General features: G+C 40.8%; 1 protein-coding gene across 1 annotated transcript; it reads right to left on the bottom strand.

Moving 5' to 3' along the window:
- Positions 1 to 9,844: 9,844 nt before the first annotated feature.
- On the bottom strand, positions 9,845 to 17,960 carry PGRMC1 (progesterone receptor membrane component 1). The gene is given in 3 exon segments (NM_001133735.1): positions 9,845 to 11,164; positions 13,855 to 14,010; positions 17,552 to 17,960. Coding segments are annotated over 3 exon segments (588 nt in total). The 5' UTR covers positions 17,880 to 17,960; the 3' UTR covers positions 9,845 to 11,060.
- Positions 17,961 to 23,580: the final 5,620 nt, after the last annotated feature.

Genomic DNA, 23,580 nt, shown 5'->3' with positions numbered 1-23,580 from the left:
AGGCTCAAGCCACTATGCCTGGCTAATTTTTGTATTTTTAGTAGAGACGGGGTTTCGCCATGTTGGCCAGGCTGGTCTCGAACTCCTGACCTCAGGTGATCCGCCCACCGTGGCCTCCCAAAATGCTGGGATTACAGGCGTGAGCCACCGCACCCGGCCTCTTTGTATTTATTTCTTTGAGCTTATCGTTGATGTCCAGTCCAGGAGTTTGAGTCTAGAAGGGGCTATTGGATTGCCAAAAGTTGCCAGTCGAGTACAGATGAGCCAAAACTACAGAGCTTTGAAAATTAATTTTACTTCCTGGCCCTTCCTCATGCATGTTTATTCTTTTATTCTTTCATATAAATTGTAGCCATTCAGAAAAGGAGATCAGCAGGCTCACGCCTGTAATCCCAGCACTTTGGGAGGCTGAGGTGGGAGGATCACTTGAGGCCAGGAGTTCAAGACCAGCCTGGGCAACATGGGGAAACCCTGTCTCTACAAAAATTAAAAAAAAAAAAATTAGCCAGGCGTGGTGGCACACGCCTGTAGTCCCAGCTACTCGGGAGGGTGAGGCGAGAGAATCACTTAAGCCCAGGAGTCTGAGGCTACAGTGAGCTATGATCGTGCCACTGCACTCTAACCTGGATGACAGAGCAAAACTCTGTCTCAAAAAAAAGGAGATAAAGAATACCCTTCCAGGTGTCCCTTACTTTTTTGGCCAGTGGAGTGATAGGAATTACTTGAGGTCATGTCTGTGAAACTTGGCCAGAGCTTGAGCCTAATAAATATAACTAGTCCCCCCCAAATCCAGGCTGAACATCCAATTTAGACAATCCTCTGACTTTTGGCTAAGTTCTGACTTAGGTAATTGTCCCTTCTTTCCCTTTCCCCACGTTCCCATAAGGGCCTAACTGAGACAGTTTTAATTTTCAGAAAACAGCAGAAAAAAAGCCCATATTCTTCTAAGCCAGTATGTTTTTCTGATAGTGTGCTGTGTTAAGTAATATGTACCAAGGACCAGTTCTTACCCTGAAGATTCTCTGAGTATTTTGACTCATCTTTATTTGTCTGTTTGAAACCAACTCATAGGTTTTATTCACAGGAAAAATGAAATAGTCTCCATGAAAGCTGGATTCTGTGATCCCTGCTTGTGGTTTGAGAATGTGGGGGCTAAAGGCCCCTCCTTTGAATTCTGTAGCCTTCTTTATTTGATACTCTTATCTCTGCAGAAGGCCTCCTTTACAGCTTCTATTTGACTAAGAAAATGATGTGTCTTTCCCCTTGACTGGTGCTTAACAGTGTTTTGTTTTGTTTTGTTTTTTTATTATAATTGTCTATGTCAGGCACTGGGGTTAACTGGTGGATTCCTGGAAGCTGAGATGATCTATTCTTCCTTGGCAGCAGGAGGGAGGGAGGAGATCAAATGCCTAATAAATACCTTCTGAGTGGTTTAATCTTAATCATTGTCCAGAAAAAGAAAAGATGATGAGCAAAAAGTCCGAGTAAAGAGGAAGAAGGCCAGGGTAAGGAGACAAGCCCTGAAGGAAAGAGACAGACACCGGCACAGGAAACAGAAGCCCAAAGCCAAAGCTGAGGCACCTCAAGAGCCGGACTCTTCAGAGGAGTAGGAGGAGAGGAAGTACCTAGTGTCTCAGAGGTGAGTTGAGGCACTTCGGTTCCTAAGGGTACTCCTGAGGAAAATTTCAGGAAGGCTATTGCCGAATTGTTCTTCAAGTTTGGTAGGTACTCATCTTTCTGAGACATTACCTTTGCATTTGAGCAGTGGCCTATTGAAAATTCACTCCATAGAAGACTCATTGCATCCATTGGGGCTTATTTTAAATAGGCTGACCTCTAACAATCCGATAGTAGATTTACAAAAGGGATATCCACATTCTCTAAAGGAGTTGCGTCCCAACCTTCCATTTGACTCTCTCTCTCTATCTCTCTTTTTCTCTCTCTCATTCTCTCTCTCTTTGTGTCTCTAAACTTCAGGACAGTATTACCCAGAGCATTTAGCTAGTGTGTCTACTTTTCTAAGTTCCTAATGGATGTAACAGAAAAATGCCAGAGGAAAGAAACGGATGGGGGGTGGGTGTCAGGTGTTACTAACTTTACTTTTCCACTCATCTGCAATACGTTTAGTAGAGTCTTGAGCCTTGTAACAAGCTCATGATAGTCTAGTCTTAAACTATTTGATAAGAACTCTCTCAGCTCACAGAACAATTGTTATGTTTGGAGAGTTTCATTTTTGGAAGGTGTTTCTCCCCCTTCCTGACCTCCTAAAGATAGCCAGATTCTGCAGATGTCCTGGATTAAAAGCCAGAAAAGCTACCAAAGTGTTCATTTAAAAATCCATATTCAGTGTTTTAAAATATGAATAGTAAATGCCGTTAGGATTACATAGTTACTTTTATGTATATTTGCAATCTTGACCTCTTTCTCATTAGCGTGGACAATCAAACTTAGTGAAATCAGGATCAGAAAAATGTCACATTTTCATTAATAATAAGGCTAGCTGGATCTCTTTTCATTTTCCTTAATGACCTCTGAGGGTGACTCCTAAAGAATCTATCTTTTTCAATGTGTGTGGTGTCTGATTCTTAGCCTCGTAAATACTAATACCCATTATGCAGTCCCAGGTTCTAATCCCAGGTAGTGTGTAGGCACTGTGCTCTGATGTGTGTCAGGTGTCAGTGGGAGCACAGTACAGAGCCTCCAGCAGGGTGGGGCCTGTGGGCAGCACCTTTCACCTGCTGTGCAGTTATGGAGAGCAGATAGCACTGCAGACATGATTGCAGATAGAACCACGATCATGGCCACATTTGCTACTTGCTACTTTGCTTCTTACTGAGCACAGGGGAATGGGGAGGAAACTCGGAGACAGCCTTACCTGCAGTCCATAGTAAGAGGCTGGTAAGAAAAGAAAGACAGTTTATCTTTTAAGCTAGTGGACCCTTTTAGATATACATTTCACCTGTCAGTCTTTTCTTGTACTGGAATTTTTCTGGGAGGGCTATAGATAATTTCTTATTCCTCTTTGTATCTCCAGCTGCTAGCACAATACCTGGAACATCAGGCTCACTGATTTTCAAACAAGTGAAAAAAGAGTCATGTGCTTTGAAGGCTATGTAAAGTGTGGTGCCTTCTCACACAAGCATGGGCATAAACCTACTCATAACAGTTCATATTAGACTAAGACATTTAATTTTGCCTTCTATTTCCTCAGTGCAATATTGTTCCTAATTTGGATCTATCCCAGGTATTAGAAGTCTCTTCAGAACAATGTCAGAAAGCACAATTTTTCTTTGGAATTTTTTAATCTGTTTAGTTTTTCATGAGAGATTTTAAATCTTTTTCTTTGAAGGGATCCACACAGTTTAACCCACAGGAAGTCGACATTATTGGCACCAAAGCTAATGATTCTCCAGGGAACACATTGAAAACTCTGGAAGAAGAACAGCTAAACACTCTGTACCTTCAAAATCAAGAGGAAATATCAAAATATCAGGTTGTCAAGTCAGGCAATAAACAAAAACAAAAAATGAAGAAAATAACTAGGGATCACTTACATAAATCTTCCCACTGCCTTGGGGAAGAAAACTTTAGGTATTCCCCTAGAAAACAGAGAGCTGGAATATTATTAGGTGATGAAGAATATGAATATGATTTGTTTTTTAAGCATAACTCCTTGGAGATTACGATAAGTAAAGGCCAGTCTCTTGAAAATGAAGACCACCACGGTTCTAGTGAATCCTGTTCCAGATTATCTGGGAGAGGCCAAGGCAGGAAACCTAAGATCCATGAAACAGATGCATTTTTTTACTATCTTTTCAATTATTATGAACCTCCACAATATACTCGTATCTGCCTAGAAACAAGTCAGGTAGCAGGCACATGTCAGTGGCAGAGGGATGTCCAAGCTAAGGGAGATGGATTTCAGATTAATCTGAGAAAGTGTAGGCATCACTCAATCAATTCGAGCCAAGTAGAAAACCTGGAAAGGAAAGAACAGGTTCAAGAAAATGATTACTCATCAAAGATTTGTACTCAGGATCCTAAGCATAAACGAGGAAAAGTAGATTATGCCAAAGAATGTACTAATGGGTTTAAAACTCATTGCCAAGAGACAGCCCATAAAGCTGGTGGTCAGCTGTCCCTAACTGATGGAAACAGCTGTCTGTTGGAAAAGACTCATAGTCATCATATCGAAGATTCCAAATCCACAAGGAAAAACCAAGTGTCCACACCCCACGAGTCAATAGGCTTAGGTTTACAGTTGACAGATTTCTTAGAGGAAATTAGTAGTGATTCTGAATGCTTCAATGAAACCCTTAGTATAAACAAAGAGGAGAAAGAGAAATCTGTGGCCACATTTAATAGTTTCTCAGAAAAAGAACCTCTTGACACTGACAAAATGATCACTCGCAAACGAAATACAAGGTCGAGTCAGCAGACCTTTTTTTCAAAGTGGAAGCGTGATGGTGAGGAAAAATACTCTAATTACAAGTTTAGGACACTAGGTAGGAAGTCTGAGTATGAACCGAGATGGATATGTTCATGGCGTAGGGGTGAAAGTCATTTCATTAGACACAAAAACAACAATGGCCAAATGAAGGAACAACTAGCCCCCAAATACTTGTTTGATGAAGGCTACTACCAGGAACCCAGTTCCAGTTATCTAAAGAGGTTTAGTGATAGTACATTGGACCAGAAAGTGAACTATGGGCCCTCTCAGGTGCCCATAATGTCATCAAGAAGTGCTAGGTCTTTCTATTTTGGTAATTTTCACAGAAGAGGGACTCCTTGGAAGTCAGAATATAACCAGAATTTAAGATTTAGAGGATGTAATTATAACTATTTCAAATTCAATTCTGATTATTACTATAGTAGACATAATGGTCAGGAGTATATTGACTATGGAAGCTATTCAGGAAATAACTGCACTGGTTCTTTAAATTTTAAATGTTTTGATGACCACTTAGATCAGGAGTATCCTTTTTCACAATAAACATGTTACAAGAAGAAAATTTAAAACCAAATGTAGCCATGTAATTAACAACCACACGGCAAGACAGCAGCATTTAAAAGCTTCAGAACCTGTGTGTTTTATATTTCCAAAGCTTGTCAATACACCTGGAGTCATTCTGACCTATGCTTTCAACTTTGGCAAGAAAAATAATAATTTGTATTTGACTCTGCTCAAGCTTTTAAATGCTGCTTGATCCAAGGATAGACATTTCTATGGTTCAGCTAAAACTTTACTTCTACGCCAGTGAAAGAGCAGATTAACATTGAGAGGGGTTGAGGTGGCCCTCTATGGCTCCTTAGGTGTCATAACATCATCATTTAGTGTCATTTATCTCCAAAGAAGACAGCAGTGAATGAATAATGATCCTTTTACATGTTCTTTGATTTGGTCAGAAACACCACGTGCAGCAACAAACTTTCCTGACTTTTATTTAGAAATAATTATAGATAAAAGAGACGACAGTTAGAACATAGACTTCTTCATGACATTAAAGAGTTGCATGAGCACCCACCAGGAGAAAATTAATCTTATTGCTACGTTTAAATACTCAAAGAATTGTCTTTTTCAAGACAAAGTCTTGGAAGAAGAATCTAAAAGTGGTCCAGATTGTCCTTTGAGGTTTAAGTGGATAGTATTTAAACCCATTAGCAGAGTTGTTGTTTTTTTTTAAGAACACCATGTCTTTCCATTTTAGAAAAACAGCAGGATTGAAGTAATATAACCAGTGGAATTTGCAAAAGGAAATATTGAAAAATTGTGGAGCACCAATAATGTCACTTGAAAAGACAGGCTGTGACTATTCCACTTCAGGTTATGTAATCCTTTCACTCAGGGCTGGATTACATCAGTTTGTAAAAAGTCACTGAATATCCCCCAAACTGAACTTTATTAAACAGTAACAAGTGCCTCTCTTCTCAATCCTCAGTGCTGCCATTAAATTTTCAAAAAGAGTCAAGAGAAAAGCCTATAGTTTTGTAGCTAGGGAAAAATGTGTATGTGTAGGATTTGTAAACTCTCAACATAAGCAATTGATCTTTTTACCTACTAGTTTTTGACTTCATAAATGTTTTTAAATTGAAATATTTTATGGATTCTTGAAGATTTACATCTTAGTGCAGTGCATGTTTTATAGAAAGCTCCGCTGATTCATTCTGCCTTACCTTGCATTAGGACCTCAGGGGCAATCAATTACCTTTTTTTTTTCCCCCAACAAAACTATGCCTGACCTGGTAATTGAAGACATTAACGAGATTAGAGACTGTCAGCAACAGGAAAAAGTCATTTTTAATCCACAGAAGCAGTAAAGGGCAACACTTTGATATGACATGATTCATTCAAACACTCTTAATTTGATATTCTGTAGAGAGTACCAGCTGGTAGAGCCAGGTAGAATGCCAGTCATTGTGGTTGCCCAGAATATCACAATGTGTGCATATAACCAGCCTTTTGAGCAACCTGGTATGTGAAAGGGCTACAAAATCTTATTTATCTGAAGGAAGAGCCACAAGTTGTTTCATCGATCTCTTCTAATCATAGAGCTATGTTAGTACATGCAAGAAGTCAGAAATGAATGTACCATAGCAGATGATGTTTATTATTAATAAGATAATAACCAGTGGATGATTTGTTGGCTCTCTTGTGTTCAATTCCACTTTCAAGCCAGTGACTCTTCCATCAAAACTAGATTTGGCTTGTCAAATCTGAAAAACATTGCTTATGGGGCAAGTGCCTTGACTGTTAATGTTCAAAGTACTGTTGTCCAGAGTAGCCTTTTGAACTGCTCACAGCTTGTATTTTGTCAGGCAACTTTCAGTAACCAGGTATTATTTTTCTTTGACAAAAACCTGCCTCTTAATTTTTCATGTGTCATGCCATTAAAACAAACAATATTATGAGTTTGTAATGAGAAGCAGCTATGCTTGTTTTGAAAAAAATCTCACTGTCTTCTGTCACTTGATTTTTCTTTGCAGAGTTTTTAGACATGAAAACAGTTTGCTGCTCAGTAGTCAGACATAAAAATAAATTGCAGAACACAGCATGTGCAATTTTTATGTGTAATAGAACCGGTGCTAAGTCATTTCTATGTAACATTTTTGTCTTTTTTTTTTTTTTTTTTTGCTAAATACCATCCTGGGACTTAGAAGAAAGTAAAAATACTGGTTTTATGTTTACATTTTGTATAACCCTAGACTTGTATATGTCTTATAAAGAGTCAACCTTTTTGGTGGGTAGGCCCTAAATGAGGAAGATAACTTATCCTGTACTTTTTAATTGAATGGCTTAGTAAGGAGTAAAATAGAACTAAAATATTGTAACCACCTTCTTAATTAACACTGCTATTGTTTGTTGTGCTAAGTGGTGCAAAAGTGTTTTCTCATATCTTTTTCTATGTCCTATTAAGGGCCTGAACTTTAAACTTTGTCTTAAGGTATTTTCATGTTTTTCTTTTTATGGGTTGTTGGTAGTAATGCAAAAAAACTAAAAATATGTCAATGTGCTTTCAATTTGTTTAAATTTCTCAGGTAGAAAGCCATGTAACCTGGTAATTTTGAAAATAAGAATCAAATAAACATATTTTTACTTGTTGCAAAATTGTTTAAAATATTCGTTTTTAAATAAATGCTGATAAGTCCACCTTTGGGGGAAAGTTTCTACTTACAGTATGCTGCTTTGCACTAATGTTGCTGATCTCTTTTCTCATTTGCATTGTTAGAGAATACATATTTGTCAGATACATTAAAAATAAAATTATCATAGTGAATATTCTTTGTTCATTTATCACATGTATTGGCTAGCATGTGGCACATCCACAATAACATTTTCTGTGGAAATACAGATGCCTAATTTTAATATCGTTTCTATGCAACTTTTCCCATTTTATGGAAACTGACATTGTCAGAGTTCATGGGACTAAAGACCATAGTTTTATTTTCATTTTGGACAAACTGAAATCATGATATTTAGATTTAAGATGATCCTCCCTTTAGCACATTTTATCAGTGCTAATAAGAGGTAGCAAAATTGACTCCATGGAATTTCACCTAATTCCTTCAGCCCTGGGTGGAAGTGTTCAAGTTATACAATGTGCAAAAACAATTGTGGGTTTGGGATGGAGGGTCTAGTCAGAGAAGGTAGGGGCCTCAGTAATCAGTCTTTGACCATTAAAGAGTTAACTGTATTTTCATGTGAAATATACAGCAAACTGCCTCTAAGTATCATAACAAAGGCAGACTACCTTGGAGGAAAATCTGGGCACTTTAGAGCTGAAAGCATTTGTCAGGTTCAAAGAGCTCTTTCTGAAACAGCAAGAAATATATGGATGCTTGTTCTTGATCTAGGATTTGCATAATTTGGCCCTCTGAAGTAAGGTGAATGTTACATTATGCAGGGAAACCAGATATGCAGATACTGAAAACACGTAGTAAATGCTGCTTATGAACCACAGATGCTAGTACTGAGAACAAACTGTCTCTGCAGCTGGTAGGATGACAGCAGGTGGGGAGCAAGCCAGATGTTAACCTAACACCTCCCTCCTTCACTGGACATGTGGTTGTAACAACTATCCCCCCTCCCCCCGACACCATCATCTTCTTGAATGGTGCCTTTTACGTGAATATGGCTTATGTATATGCTAGCTGGATTTCAGAAGTTTTTAGATCAAAGTCCTGCCTTATAGCAATATTTCTTTCCAAGTAACCAACACAATGTTGATTCAGCTCTGAATGGAAGAGAATCAGGTTATTGGGAGTGAAAGTTTAATGAGGCTCTAAATCAGGGGTGCCTAATCTCTTCGCTTCCCTGGGCCACGTTGGAAGAACTGTCTTGGGCCACACATAAAATACACTAACACTAATGAGAGCCGATGAGCTAAAAAAAAAAATTGCAAAAAAAATCTCATGTTTTAAGAAAGTTTACAAATTTGTGTTGGGTTACATTCAAAGCTTTCCTGGGCCGCACGCAGCCCGTGGGCCATGGGTCGGACAAGCTTGCTCTGGATATTTTCCTCTTGGCAGCAGACAAGCCTGTTTAACTTTGCAAAATGAGTAGCCTAATCTTCACATGCACATGAGATTTCAGGCTGCAAAGGTGGGCCCAACTTCTCTCCCCCACTCCCTCTCCAAAGCATAAGGCATAACAGGTTACATGGCACAAAACAGGCACTCAAACATTTGGTGAATGAAACCAAGTGGGAAAAAAATAGAGCACATTAAAAAAAAAAACTCACAAGTACCTGCAATGTGGTTTGATAACATGAAAAATGGAAATTTCTTTGGTTCAGGAAGTATATCTCTTATAAGAAAACTCTGCCAATGTTAACATTAAAATGACAAAACACTAATAGGTTGTCTTTGTTTATACAACTGACTGCATATGCAAATCTGTTATCCTTCTTTTGACAGGAGGTGAATTAACTTTGCTACTGTAAGGATTCCTGATACTTTCCTGATCAGACAATATATTAACATAAAAAAACCCCAAACCCTTCCTTAGCACTTGGCAATGACAATGCCTTCAGTAACCTTACTTCTTAAGAACCTTGCTATAGACTTCAAGGTGGAGGTCTGCCATTTACAGTTTAGAAAGTTCTGATTTAGGCAAAACTTTGACAAGTCACAAAAAAAGCAATTCAATTCACTATTTCTTAAACAGGACAAGCTGGTATTTGGTTTTTGGTATGGGGTCTCCATGAAATTTTGCCCCTTGTTTCTTTTGGAATACAAAAACTCTGCACTCAAAAATGAAACTGAATCTTAAGCCAAAGTAAAATGTCTGAATCAGATTCTCTAGAATAAGGTTTTTAAAAAAATTTAAATGAGTCACCACACTATAGTGGGTAAAACCATTTTTATTAACTGACCAAAGCACATCATTTTGTTTCCTGATCTGAGGTAAAATCATTAAACACAGTTCACAAGAAAATACAATGACTATTTAACCACAATTACAAGTTTGAAATCTCACTAGGTGTTCATATAATACTTTTACAAATTCATACAACTGTATAGTCTACTTAAGCTTAGTGTTAACCAAAAGAGCAATATCAAAGACCTAGACACTTGACTACTACTTTTGCAGTGGGTATAGTTTTATAACAACAGAATAACTGTTACCTTATGAATATACTTTACTTTAAAAACTACTTGACTAGTGACTGTACTGTTTCCTCATGGTTCAGGGGTGTGCATGAAGGCTCTTAGGAGAGCAAACACCTGTTCCTATTCTGAATGTCCCTCCCTCATTTCAAATGAGAGTAACCAATTGAGTAAAATAACCAAATAACCATTGCCCCACCATGAACATGGGGCTTGGGAAGACAGTCCTACAATCTTCATCATATATTTAGGTTTTTAGGCCAGCCAGCTCTTTTTTTCCAAAGCTTTCTTTTGAATGTTCAGATCCTATTTTAATCCTAACTATAGACTACTGTGTTTGTGAGGGTGTCTGAGTGTCTATGTGAGGGCAAGGACAACAATGCAGTCCAGAAACACAGAAAATATGCTTTTTTGCAGCTGAGCTCTGTTTTGAGATTTCATTTTGTTACTGGACAGCACTTAATCAATACCAAAGTCTTTGGAACACTGCAGATTTGCTTTAGAGGTAGATAAAACAGAAATCATGCAGTTAAGTCAATTGAGGAAAAAAAGGGATTTGTTGTCTTTACAGAACATCATGACTAAAAGTTGATCCTTTGCTCTTGGTGCACATTTAAGATTTTTACCTGTTTTGGGAAATACCCAAGTCTTCCTTGTCTCTCAGGAAAAACACATTTAAATTCATCCTGTACTAACTACAAATAGAAGAAAAACAGTATTAACATGTGTATTACAGCACTGCAGTTCACTTTCTGGATTTGTGACACACAAACACATCATGCATTCTAAGACAGAAGTTAATTTTATTAGTGTCACTAGTGATGTTAATTAAAAAACTTATAGCAAGTGCTCAAAACTTTCTAAATATTGTAATCACTATGTTTTAAAGACAGAGTGGACTGTTACAAATGATTTTGCAAAATACAAAAATAGATATACTTCCACTGAATGCTTTAATCATTTTTCCGAGCACTCTCATCTTTTGGTTCTTCCTCATCTGAGTACACAGTGGGCTCCTCCCCCTCCTTCAGCAGTTTGCCCACGTGATGATACTTGACTGGAGGTAGAGAAGAAAACACAAATGGTCATTCTCATTCTTTCTAAAACATCATTACCACATTTCAATTTAAAGCATTTATTAGAGGCCTACAATATACTCAGCAATGTGTTGGGCTTCTTGAAGGATACAAAGGTGGTTTATACCACCGTCCTTGCCAACAGGGAATTCATTTTGTTCGGAAGACAGACATATAAAACAGGTGGCAACGTCTGGCAAATGAGTGTGCAAGGTAACGTCCAAATGAATTGTTTGTGTGTAGGGAATGTTTAGAAGAACAAGGGCAAGTTATGAGTTCGTCAGAAGGGTTACAGAATACTTCATGGAAGGAGGACATATTTTGGAAAAATGTATAGAAGGATTTAGGGAGGGAGTTCCAGAAAATGCAAACGCCATGTACAAATGCATACAGGTGAGACAACGTTATCTGGGAAGCAATGAAGAGACCAAGTTGGCAGGAGTAGAGTTAACATTTAGAAATTAGTAGGAGATAAGATTGGCTAAGTAGTGTGGGGAAATATTATGAAAGATCTGAAAAGCCAGCCTGAGTTTGGACTTATAGGTGGCAAAGGGCACTGAAGGTTTATAAGCGAAGAAATGACACAGTAAAATAGTGCTTTAACAACAATATTATCAATGTGGTGTATAGGGCAGATTTCAGTAAGGAGGGACTGGGAACAGGGCGATCCAGAGGCCAGCGTGCAGATCCAGATGCAAAGGAACCAGCGCCAGGAGTAGGGTGGTGTCCAGGGGAATGGAAAGGGACAGATGAGAAGTACTTTGAAAGAAAACTGGAAGCATGAATTAATTAAGTGAAAATTGGAGTTCCCATGGACCAAAATGGGAACCCTGTGGAGGGAGCCATTCTGGAGTCTCACATGACAGGAGATCTAAAACATGGAATGGACAAGTGAAGTCAGGATTGGCAAGAAAAAAAAAAAAGGTTTCCCTGAAAATCTTTCAGAAAGAGAGTTCAATCCAATTGTGGGGATAGAAGCCATATTGTAGGGAGGAAGAAGGTACAGAGAGGAAATGAAGTAGTGGTTAGGAATAAAAACTTGTAAGAAGTTTGTTTGACAGTGAAAGGAAGGAATAATAGTCTCATAGATGAAGAGGATAGCAAGAGACAGAACGTTTTTCCCAGCACAGAGAAAAGCCTATGGGTGGTTAAAGGAAGTGGTAAAGGAGCCAGGAGATGACTGGAGGTGTTGGAGAAAACAGACGTAAGGGTGCAAACCAGAATACAAAAGACTTGAGAAGAGATGGCATCAGCAAACCACCTCATCACTGTAGCCAAACTAATGCAGGGTCGATCATCTGAATGTCCGAAGCCAAGAGTCTCCTCTTCCTGAATATGAGTAGGAATTAGAGGAGTAACCAACCTGTCTAACCAGGTAACTAAAGTGCTTTTGTGTGAAATAACCGTTGGGAACAATTGGAACTGTGTGAGACAAATAAAAGCCGGGTGGCGCCTGGGAAACCTGCCTTAAGGGGAATCCACACCAGCTTTAAGTGTAGCTGAGGTGTCACAACAGCATCTGGGGCTAGCCTTAAAGTGGAAAAAAAAAATCACACTTTTTCTCCCACTGATGAAGGCAAGCCCTAGAAAATAGAGCTTTGTAAGTTAGACACTACAATTCATTGGTTTCATATAGAAAACTAATTACAAAGGCATCCTTACAATGCCAAAAATTAGGGACTCTATTAGGTAACTGAACTATGTTTTCCAAAGTATAAAAACTTGCCTCTAGACTTGGAAGTTATATGTAGCCTGCTTGAGACCCAAACTCAAAGGCAGAGACACATCTGGCTAATTATTAATCCAGAACTCTCTCTGAAGTCAGCATTATTTTCAAAGAAAATGGTTGGATATAGCCAAGAGAACATGTAATATTTAACTGATTATAGAGAACACACATAGAAAACTACATTTTAAATGAAAAATCTTCAAATAATGCTCATGGTCTTTATATACTGTTTCATAAAAGCTGGGAAAGACTCTTATTCAAATTCTTGGCAGTGAAATATTGCTAGAGTGACAATTAAACAGTTAGATTTGACAGAAACCAATTCCTGAATTCTCAAAATCTGAACTTAACCCCTCATTCCTATTTCTCCCCAAAGACCTCAGCCCATAGCATAAGCCAGAAACAAGCATCTCCTTTTAAAACTTTCTTTTTAAAAATGCAGACACCATTGTTGCTGGGCACATTATAAGCATCATTTGTAGATGAGGCCTATAGTTAGGCTCAATTAGATTCAAAGAGAAGCTGTTTCACAGAATACAAGTCTCCCATTCTTCAACAGAGATGTGGGCTGCTTTTAAACGGCAAGCTCTACAAGAGAGGGCTTATGAAAATCCCTTTCTGTAGCCAAGATGGCCACTGTCCTTTCCCTGACACACCAAGCACCAAATCCTCATTTGGAATCTAGCAAATCTCTCAAAAATTTTAAAATCAAAACCAGAAACCCAAGTTTCCATAGAGAACTGGATAAAAATTGGTATGCAATCATAGCAAGTGACTCAGCACTGCTACAATTACTTCAAGCCATGAACTTGATCCGTCCAAGATTAAGGAGCCTATCAAAATGCACCCAAGTTTCAGGCTGCTTAGTAATAACTATTGTCCTGCCACGAATCCCCATTACTGGTAGAAATTTGACCCAGACACAATTTTAAAAATGCTTACAAGTGAACTGAGACTCCCAGTCACTCAGAGTCTCCTGCTGGGCAGCAGTGAGGTCAGAAAGGTCATCGTACTCATCCTTCAGTGCTTCCTTATCCAGGCAAAATGTGGCAAGGCCCCTGGATGCATCTCTTCCAGCAAAGACCCCATACGGCCCCTCTTCAAAAACAAAACCAAAGATCAATTCTTTATTAGACAGTCAATTTCTCTGTGATTTATACACAGAAAATGGCTTCCCTATTCATCAACATAGCCCCATTTTTGAATATCAAATTCCATTAGGAAACCATAGTAATGTTGATATTCTGAACATTATGTAGGAGACATAGAAAGACCTGTTGTCATTTAACTTTTAAATAACTAAAAGCAAACCAAACTGCTATACATTTGCGTCAGTCTCCTGTGGTTTCCAAATAGCTAGTAAAAAAGTCATACATGGTTAGTGATCTCTTGGGGTAGTGGTAGTAGGGAATCATACAAGAACATTGAACTGGGAGCCTGACAGTTCTAGGCCCTTGGGGCTACACCAGTGAGAGTTATGGTTTCTTAAGATAATAAGCACTGATGTGTACATGAAAACACATTTCCTTATGAATATATTCTGATATGTTTTAATGAAACAAAGGTATCTTATAGAGATCTTTGGTTCCAAGGCTCAATTAAACATTAACTCATGGCATCTGCAGGAAAACCATTTTATAACAGTATCGGTGGTTAAAAAATCTATCCACATTACATAACCTTCACTGTCAATAAATAAAGAGATAACACAGAGAACAGTCTTCATTATCTGTTTTTTGGTGGGCTTGAGAAGACTGTGAAAATACTAAAATTTTCATGGAAAAGAGGCTGAATCAATACTGCAAAACAACTCTATAAAATGTGATTATTTGTGATATTATACTGAACTTTTGTCTAAGAAAGCAGAGAATCATTCTGTGGGTACACAAAGTGGATATTTAGACTTATTTAAATATTGCACAACTAAATGAAGAGAATCCAGTGTACTTTAAACAATGTGTTGTTTCCCCCAAGGCAGATTGAATAGCAGCCCTGACATTAAAATGTTTGTAGGGAACCATTATGCCAAGTATGAGAATAGATCAAGTTTCAATATGGCCTGGTCACCTGAAATCTCAATACACTCAGAAATTTTTTACGAATTTTACAACTTTTAAACGCAATTAAAATTCCAAAGAAAAATGCTTATTTTTAATCATCATTACATGCTGCCACATTCACTAAAGAAGGTAAAAAAAAGCCCATATTTTTCATAAATGTACACCCCTAGTGGAAATGGCAGCACCTAGTGCTTGAGAATACGCAAATGTAATGGTTTGAACCTCACCATTTCAGAAATTATGGTCACTGGCTTGGTAGAGTGAGTCTTTACCAAGCAAACCTCATAGAATATTTAAACAAGGTCTAGTGGGAACATTAAAAGTCTTTTAAAAATACATATTATTCAGTGCAACATATATTCACTAGAACGTAAGCTCCATAGGCAGAGATTTGTGTCTGTTTTGCTCACTGCTATATTCCCACATCTACAACAGTGCCTTGCACAGAATTAACAGGCACTAGAATGACTAATTTTTAGGAATCCTTTACAACATGAAGCATCACTTTCTACCATGATGTCACGTAGTCATGGGCTCACTGAATGACAGTGCAAGATAGAGACAGAGATCTCACAATAGGCCATCTTTATCACTTTTCAGAGGGAAAACTAAGGCTCAGGGAGAACAATGCTTTGCACAAGGTCACACAGCTAGTCATGACCCAATCAGGACTAGAAAGCAGGTTGCCTGACTCCCAGTTTTGTGCTCTGTGCGCAGGCTGACATCCTCTCAATGACTCTGCAAACTACAGTCATGATGATGCCTCATGCACATGTTTTCACTCCTTTAATACTGAGCTCAATATTAACAGGTATTTACATGATTATGTTTATTGATAAAGCAACTATGTGTGCTACTCTAAGTGACAAATAATGTGTGTGGTTTTCAAATGATTTTGACAGTTACATGCCTACAGAAAGCAGGTATTCTAAAATATCCACAGGCCCGGTGCAGTGGCTCATGCCTGTAATCCCAGCACTTTGGGAAATGGAGGTGGAAGGACTGCTTGAGCCCAGGAGGTCGAGACCAGCCTGGGCAACACAGGAGCGAGACTCTGTCTCTAAAAAATAAATAAAATGTCTGCAAGAAAAAACTGAGTTTCTTAACCTTAACACATCTGATTTTGATCAGTTGGACTGGGAGACTAAAATGAATACCTGAGTTTGGGTACTGCCTTCTGTACTCTTCCCTCTCTCAGGCCAGTGTGGAATGAGCACCGTCCATGTGGACATCCTCTAAGCTCCCAGTGTTTAGAGGAGTCCATATTGGAGGAGCGAAAACCTCTTCTTCCTCATCTCCAAGTATTCTATAAAGCAGGACTTTGCAAGCCTGGCTGCTTTTCAAATTCGCCTGGGAAGCATATTAAAATACAGACTCCCGGACCACCCGAGACTCATTTGCAACTCTGGCGGTTAGACTGGGAATCTGTATTTTTCCTCAGATGCATCAGGTGATTCTGATACGCAACCAGGTTTGCAAAAACCTCGCCTCTAAGGAACCCATCAGGCCTGCCTTCTCCAACAGCTCAGCAGTGCAGCAGTCATCCATTCTTCATTTCCCTCTGGTTGGCTTTTCCTGATATCCCCCCACCCAGCAGTCTTCATAGCTCTACTCCCTTTGTTTCTTGGTATCCTCCCACTTCTCCCTCCCTCCATTTTAATTTTTTTTTGGCTCCTAATCCTCTCTCTCCTGCTATAGACTAAATACCATATTATCTTAAAAGCTTGCCACGTTACCATTGTCCACCACATTCAGCCTTTATTCCTCCCTCAAACAGCCCCCTTCCTCCTTGTTCACCTTCCAGCCTTTCCCCATCTGCCACACACAGCACAAGCGCACACATACCGAACACATGCCACACACATACCTGACGCATGACCCATTTCAAGCGCGCATGCACACACCACACACACACACACACCCCTGATAAATCACATACACTAAACACGCACACACCGCGCATGCACACACCACGAGTGCACACACACATCACTATCCACCGGGCACAAAGCTTTTACCTGCTGCTAATCCCGTCTCGGCGTTTTCTCCCACACTCTCATATTTCAAACCTACTCCCGGTGTCATTGGCCTTCCCGTCTTCTCTAGGTCTGGACCTTTTCTCACTCTCGCCCTCCCCCATGCCTCCCTCGGAACACCCTCATTTCCTTCCTAGAACCCGACACTACCCCCTCCTCCTTCCAGGAATCCCCAAGCCCAGGACCTTCGAAAACTCCCCCAACAGCCTGGGCTTTGATGTGTCCCCCCCAACGCCTTCGAGCTTCGTGGTCCCACCCACCCCCGGCTTAAGCACCTCAGCCTTCTTTCGATAACCCCCTCCCAGCGCTGTCAGCGCGGGCCGGGGATCCGCGTCCCTGACTGGCCCGCAGCCCCTCTAGAGCGCCTCTTGTCCCCTGCCCGCCCCGGGAGCCTCCCGGCTCTCCGCCTGCCAGCCTACCCTAGCTCGCCGCCATTCCTCCCTCCACTCAGGGGCGCCCCGCTCCCGCCTCGCCTCTCTCCCGCCCAGCCCCGTGCCGGGGCCCCCTTCTTTTGTCTCCAAGCCCCCCTCGCCGGCCGCGTACCGGGCCCGTAGAATTTGCGGCCTTTGGTCACATCGAACACCTTGCCGTTGATGGCCATGAGTATGCGCGGGTCCTGGACGCCGTCGAAGCGCCGCAGCTCGGCAGGGGTGAAGTCGCGCCGCTTGAGGCGGGGCAGAGGGGGCGGCTCGTCGTCGTCGCTGTCGCCGCTGGCCGCCGGCTGGTCCCCTCGCACGATCTTGTAGAGCAGGAAGATGCAGAGGCCAAGCAGCAGCAGGTTGAGCGGCGACGTGAAAATCTCATGCAGCAGCCCGCCGCTCTCCAGCTCGCTCGGGTCGGCGCCAGTCGCCACCACATCCTCGGCAGCCATGATCTCTGGAGTAAAGGTTGGGCCGCACTAGGCAGGGCTCCGGAACTCGCCGCTTTCTCCTCCCTCTGAGCGAGCGAGTGGCGCCCGGGGTTCGGCGGCGGCCAAAGACTAACCGGGGAGGAGGCGGGGCCTGAGGGGCGGAGCCTCCAAGCCCCGCCTCCCCCGAGGCCACCTAAGCGCCCAGCCCTGCTCAGTCCCGCCCCGCAGCCCTCAGGCCCCCCACAAAGCCTCTAGAGTCCGGCGCCGCTCCCCCGCGGCCGCGCGGTGCCCCCCTCAGTTCTACCTGGGAGGCCCCAGCCCAGCCTCACGCCATCCTCGCGCCATCCTATAGCTGAGCGCGACGCACGCGCTGCCCTCCTCTGCACCCCTGTTTTGCTCCTCGCAGACCGACCCGCTGGGAGGGCCTCGGCATTGCCGGGCTCTGTGGGAGCGCCCCTCCGCCACCTGATGCGCGCCAGACACCGACTCCCTTTCTCTTGCTGCAGGCTTTTCCCTGCCTCCCATTCTGAAGCCCCTCATCTTCCCCCTGCTGTTCCCGGGCCCTCCAAGCTGTCTTAGGAGACAGGAAACTCATTCTTCGAACTCCATTTTCTATGTTAGAGCCCTACACGACTCATTTTCACCTTGGGAACCCCCATTCGCTCTCCTTGATGGCCCTTCCCCAATTCTCCCCCAGATGCTGTGGGACCGACACCCCCGGGATTGCTAAAGTCAGTTCACAACTCTCCCTATTATCTGGGGAAACGAATCTGATCGCCCAGTTAACTTTGGGTTTGTTCTCCGAAAAACCCTTTTGCAATTACTGATTTGCTCAGTCACTAGGCATTAACAAGCAACGTTCTCCTGTTGCTCTTTTTTCCCCCTCAGAATAATGTGAAAGTTTCTTTGTTTGGCAGCGTTCTTCTATTTGGAGTCTGTCAGGCTACCCTTGGCAGTCACAATAACCCTGAGCTGGAGCCCAGACAAAGGCGGGAGTTTGGAAGGATCCTAGGCCTGGTCCCTTCCTTTCCTAGGTATTTCATCCGGCCTTTGATGTGCTAACAGGCTGCACAGAAGCAGGCCTCCACGGAGGAAGGGGTTGCCTCGTCCTAATCTGGCCCTTTTTCTGGTGGCAGGGGGAGGGGAGCAGAAGAAAGGATAGAGAGGGAAACAAATAATTAAAACCAAGCCGTGCACACATCTGCAGCCCAGAGCAGTACTTTTCCACCAAGCGTTCTGTTGGCTTGCACATAACTTACTCCTCCTCCCAACACGCAAGAGACTTGAGTAAAGATTGGCTTCCTACCTCAGAATTCTAAAAATTTCTGGCAAAAACTGCTTCCATCCCTGCCCCCCACATCTTCTTAAATCATTATAAAGTGTAATGAGCCAAACAATCTTTGTATCGGGCCCACGCATTTTTCTCAGAGCTAAATTTGGGATTAGCTGAAACAGCCCCTCCAGATCTTTTGTCAAAACTCTTCAATTTAATCATGGAGAAACAGGCTCAAACTGAGGGCACTTGGCTATAGTTAGAATCTATCTCTTTTAACATGTATGGCCAAGAAAATTTAGAAAGCTAATAAACTTATAAAAAATGTTTTCATTTGCAACTAATATGACAAAGGGTTAATATTTCTTTGAGAGATCATTTGGATTGATAAGAAAATGTATAAGATTCTAGTCAATAAATGGGAAAAAATAGGAACAAGTAGTTCACAAAAGAGAGCACGCCAGTGGTGAATAAGCATATGAAAAATGTTCAGTCTCATTAGTAACAAAAAGAAAAGCATGGAGATGCCACTGTCACCTACTACTTTTCTACAGGAAAGATAAAAGGGGGAAAAAAAAAGGATAACACTATTGGCGAGAGAGTGGTGAGACTCACATACACTGTTGGGTATAAGCTTTTATTATCCATAAAAATATTTTCTATCCATTAATCCCACTTCTAGAAATCTGCTCTTTGACCTAGTAATTCCATTTTCAGGAATCCATCCCAAGGAGACAGAAATGCAGGCAAATATTTCATTACTAAGATGCTCAGCAGAGACTCATTTTTAATACAGAAAAACTGGAAACAACCTAAATGTCCGACTTCAAATAAAATGGCTAATTAATTCACTTGAACTGTGACAAAACCATTAAAAGGCCATTCAAATATCATTGTGGAGTCCTAATTAGGGAAAGGGAATCAGGCTGGTGGGAGCATGAAATAGCAAAAAGAAAAAGCAAATAAGCTACAAATCTCCCTTTCTTCATGATCCAAGATGCAGCCTTCCTGCGCAAATAATTCACAATCTTCCCATGCCCAGCTATCACCAGACACCTGTAAGTTAGCTCATTGCAACTTTGGCATTATCAATATTACACAAAGACCTCTTCAACAGACAGCATAAACACCATCCTATAAAATTTCCAGCAAGCCTTTGTCTCCTGGCAGTTGGCTTCTCTCTTGCAGGCTGCCCTTTGTCTCTCTGGCAACATATTTTCCTATTTTATCTAATAAATCTACCTTCTTTTAACTAAAACTGTTTTGGTAAGTTCTTTTACCAAAAATCATGACATGGTAAAACGCTTGTGTTTTAATCTTGAGGGAAAAACAGGATACAAAACTATATACAGTATGAACTCAACTATGTCAAAAAATTCATAAAAGAAAGCATGGAAGGAAACATGCTAAAATGTTAACTGTGTGATTGTTAGTTTCTTCTTTATACCTTTCTACATTTTCCACAATGGGCACGTGTCACTTTTAACCTCGGGGGGAAAATGGCTTATTATTTATTTTCTGAAAAAAAAAGTAGAATGATAATAGATGTTCACTATAACAAACTTAAACAATACGTGAGTGTATAAAGTAAAAAATGAAACTCCTTTCTCCCTCTCCAAGTTCCCCAAACAGTACTTAAATCAGGCCCATACATTAGCAGTTTGGTTTATATTCTTGCAGACATGCAACATACACACACACACACACACATTTTGTTTTATAAAACTGGGGGAAATTTTATATAATAAAAGTTTTATCATTTTTTTCCAATAAAGAGAGACACAGAGTAAAAAAACAAAACAAAAACCAAGCCATTAGCTCCCCACCCAGATAACCCCTGCTGGAATGTTTTTTCAAAGTAATATTTGTCTAAAGTTAGAAAATTCAAACTATGGGAAGATATAGAAGACAACTGAAGTCCCTCTCCTCACTCTTGATTCTCTTTCCTCAAAGGTAACCACTATTAAATCTGGGGAAAGTGTTTTCATGGAGGGATGGGGAGGATTTATGATTCTCATTTATCATAGTCCAGTGTCTCTTCTGCTACACTTCTGTGTCCCCTTGGAGGATAATGGATTAAAGGAAGTCCTGCTTCACATGGAGGGTAGAAAACTTGTGCAACTTAAGACCTCAACAAGTGATACAGTTTAAAAATATAAATGCTTGCAAACCAGATTTGATGTTCAATAAAGTGGGCTATTAGCTAACACTGGGATGTAGAGATTGTTGAAGAAAAGCATCCCATCATTCAGGCTCATGTCAGAATCAATGCTGAGTGGAATGGTCTCCTCCAGGGTGGCAGTTCTCAAGTTATCTGGAAATAAGCAAGAGTGCTCCTGAATAAAAAGCCCCCTTCAGAACATGAGAGTTGCCTTAATACGCTCTTTGGCTCCAAGTCAATTCCTAAAGCCGATGTACTTGACCCAAGGACTACTTATTTCCCAAGATACATGTTAAGTCTTTTAGTGTTTTCAAACTTTCTGTCTCCTGTTAATTATTTTCAAAGGTTTTAAAGAGCTTTCAAAGAAAAATAGAACAACTGGCTGATTAGCTAGCAAATGTTTGGGAAATAATTCAGCCTAGTAAGGAAGCAAATAAATCCAAAGGAACATAAAAACAATGCACCATTTCTCATCATTCAAATGACTGGAGTGTTCTTTTTTCTCTTTTGTTTCTTGGAGCTTTTTAAGAATGGTAATACTTGGTGTTGGCAAGCACAGAGTAAAACAAGCACTCTGACACAATTGGCAAGAGTGAAATTGCTAGAATGCAAGATTCATTTTGTTCACCAATGTATTTCAAGCCCCTGGACCATGTCTGGCACATAGTAGGCATGCAATAAATATTTGTTGAACTTAATTATATTGTAAAAGGGTCTAGGCTTTCTAGAAAGTCCTTTGGCAATATTCAATAAAAGCCTCAAACTATTCCTAGCCTGTGGCCAAGAAATTTAACTTCCAGGAATTTCCCCTAGGGAAGTGTTCAGAGATGTGAACAGAGATTGGTGTAGAAGAATCACAAAGCATGATACATGATAGCAAAAAACTGGAAACAGCCTAAGCATCCAAAGATGCTCCCCATCTCACTCAGAGTAAAAGCTCAAGTCCTTATAGCGCCTACAAGGCCCTACAGGATCTGCGGTACTCTACCCACCCTTACCTTTAAGACATTAGGATCTCACCACTTTCTTCCCTGGTCACTCTACTCCAGCTACAGTGGCCTCCTTGCTGCCCTTTGAACAAGCAGCCATATTTCCAATTCAAGGCCTCTGTACTTGTCATTCCATTTGTCTGGAATGCCCTTCCCCAGACATTCTCATGCGTCATTCCCTCGCTGTTTTCAAATCTCACACCACCCTCTTCCTACTCCTCATCCTCCTTCCCTGCTTCATTTTCCCCCATTGCATTTACTGCTTCCTTATATACAGCATCATTTCTCATTTTTTTTTATCTCTTCCAACTTGAACATAAGGTGCACAAGAACAGAGGCTTTTGTCTATATTCTTCACTGTTGTATTCCTTGTGCTTAGAATAGTGCCTGGCATGTAGTAGGTGCTCAATAAATATTTGTGGAATTGAGTTTGAGTATGGAAACCCATTATGTTAAATACTCATGCACAGAAAAAAAAATCTGAAGGAAATGCACCTAAAAGTTAAGAATTATCTCTGGGTTGTGAGATTATAGGTAATTTTTGCTATCTTCTTTATCCAGCGAATATAAACTCTTTATTATTGTAACAAGCAATAAAAAGTTTAAAAATTTAAAGACTAGAAAACAAAATTCTACAGTTGCCAACTATGTCTTGAGTGATAGTATATGGATCCACATTCCCAATTTCAGAGACTGGAGACTTCATGCTGAGATTTTAAAGAGACCCCAAAGGAACCTGCCCATCTACATCCACTCAACCAAACTTGATTGAGCTCTAGCTCCATGCTAAACTCTGTGGTGAGCGTACGGATGCAAAGTCCTTTCCCTCAAAGAAGGAGCTCACAGTCTAGCAAGGGGAGACAGTCAAAAGGTTACAGATGCTGCGGTTGAGGTCTCCACATGGTAAGGGGGAGGTTGGCAAGGGATGGTGGGAGGTGTGATCTAGGAAGGTTTCATACAGGAAATGACATTGAGCTGAGTCTTAAAAATTTTCATGGAACCAGTTAAGCCTATCAGTAAAAAAAAAAGAGAAAAAGAAAAAAAATTCACGAAGTGGACAAGGAAGGGGATAAATTTTCTGGGGAACCAGTAGTTGTCAAACTTTAGTGAGGATCAGAATAATCTGGAGAGGGGGAGGGCGCTTATTGAAATGTCCATTCCTAGGACCTGCCCTCCAAGATTCTAATCCAATAGGTCTAAGGGAAAGCCTGAGAATCTTTAGAAATAGCTGACATTCTTTGAGCACTTATTACTTGCCAGGCAATGTTCTAAGCCCTTTTGTGGATTAACTCGAGTGCT

This window comes from Pongo abelii, chromosome X (assembly GCF_028885655.2).
Source record: "Pongo abelii isolate AG06213 chromosome X, NHGRI_mPonAbe1-v2.0_pri, whole genome shotgun sequence".
Classification (NCBI taxonomy): Eukaryota; Metazoa; Chordata; class Mammalia; order Primates; family Hominidae; genus Pongo; species Pongo abelii.
Note: the sequence above shows the minus strand (reverse complement) of the source record. Positions and strands in the feature narration are given on the sequence as shown.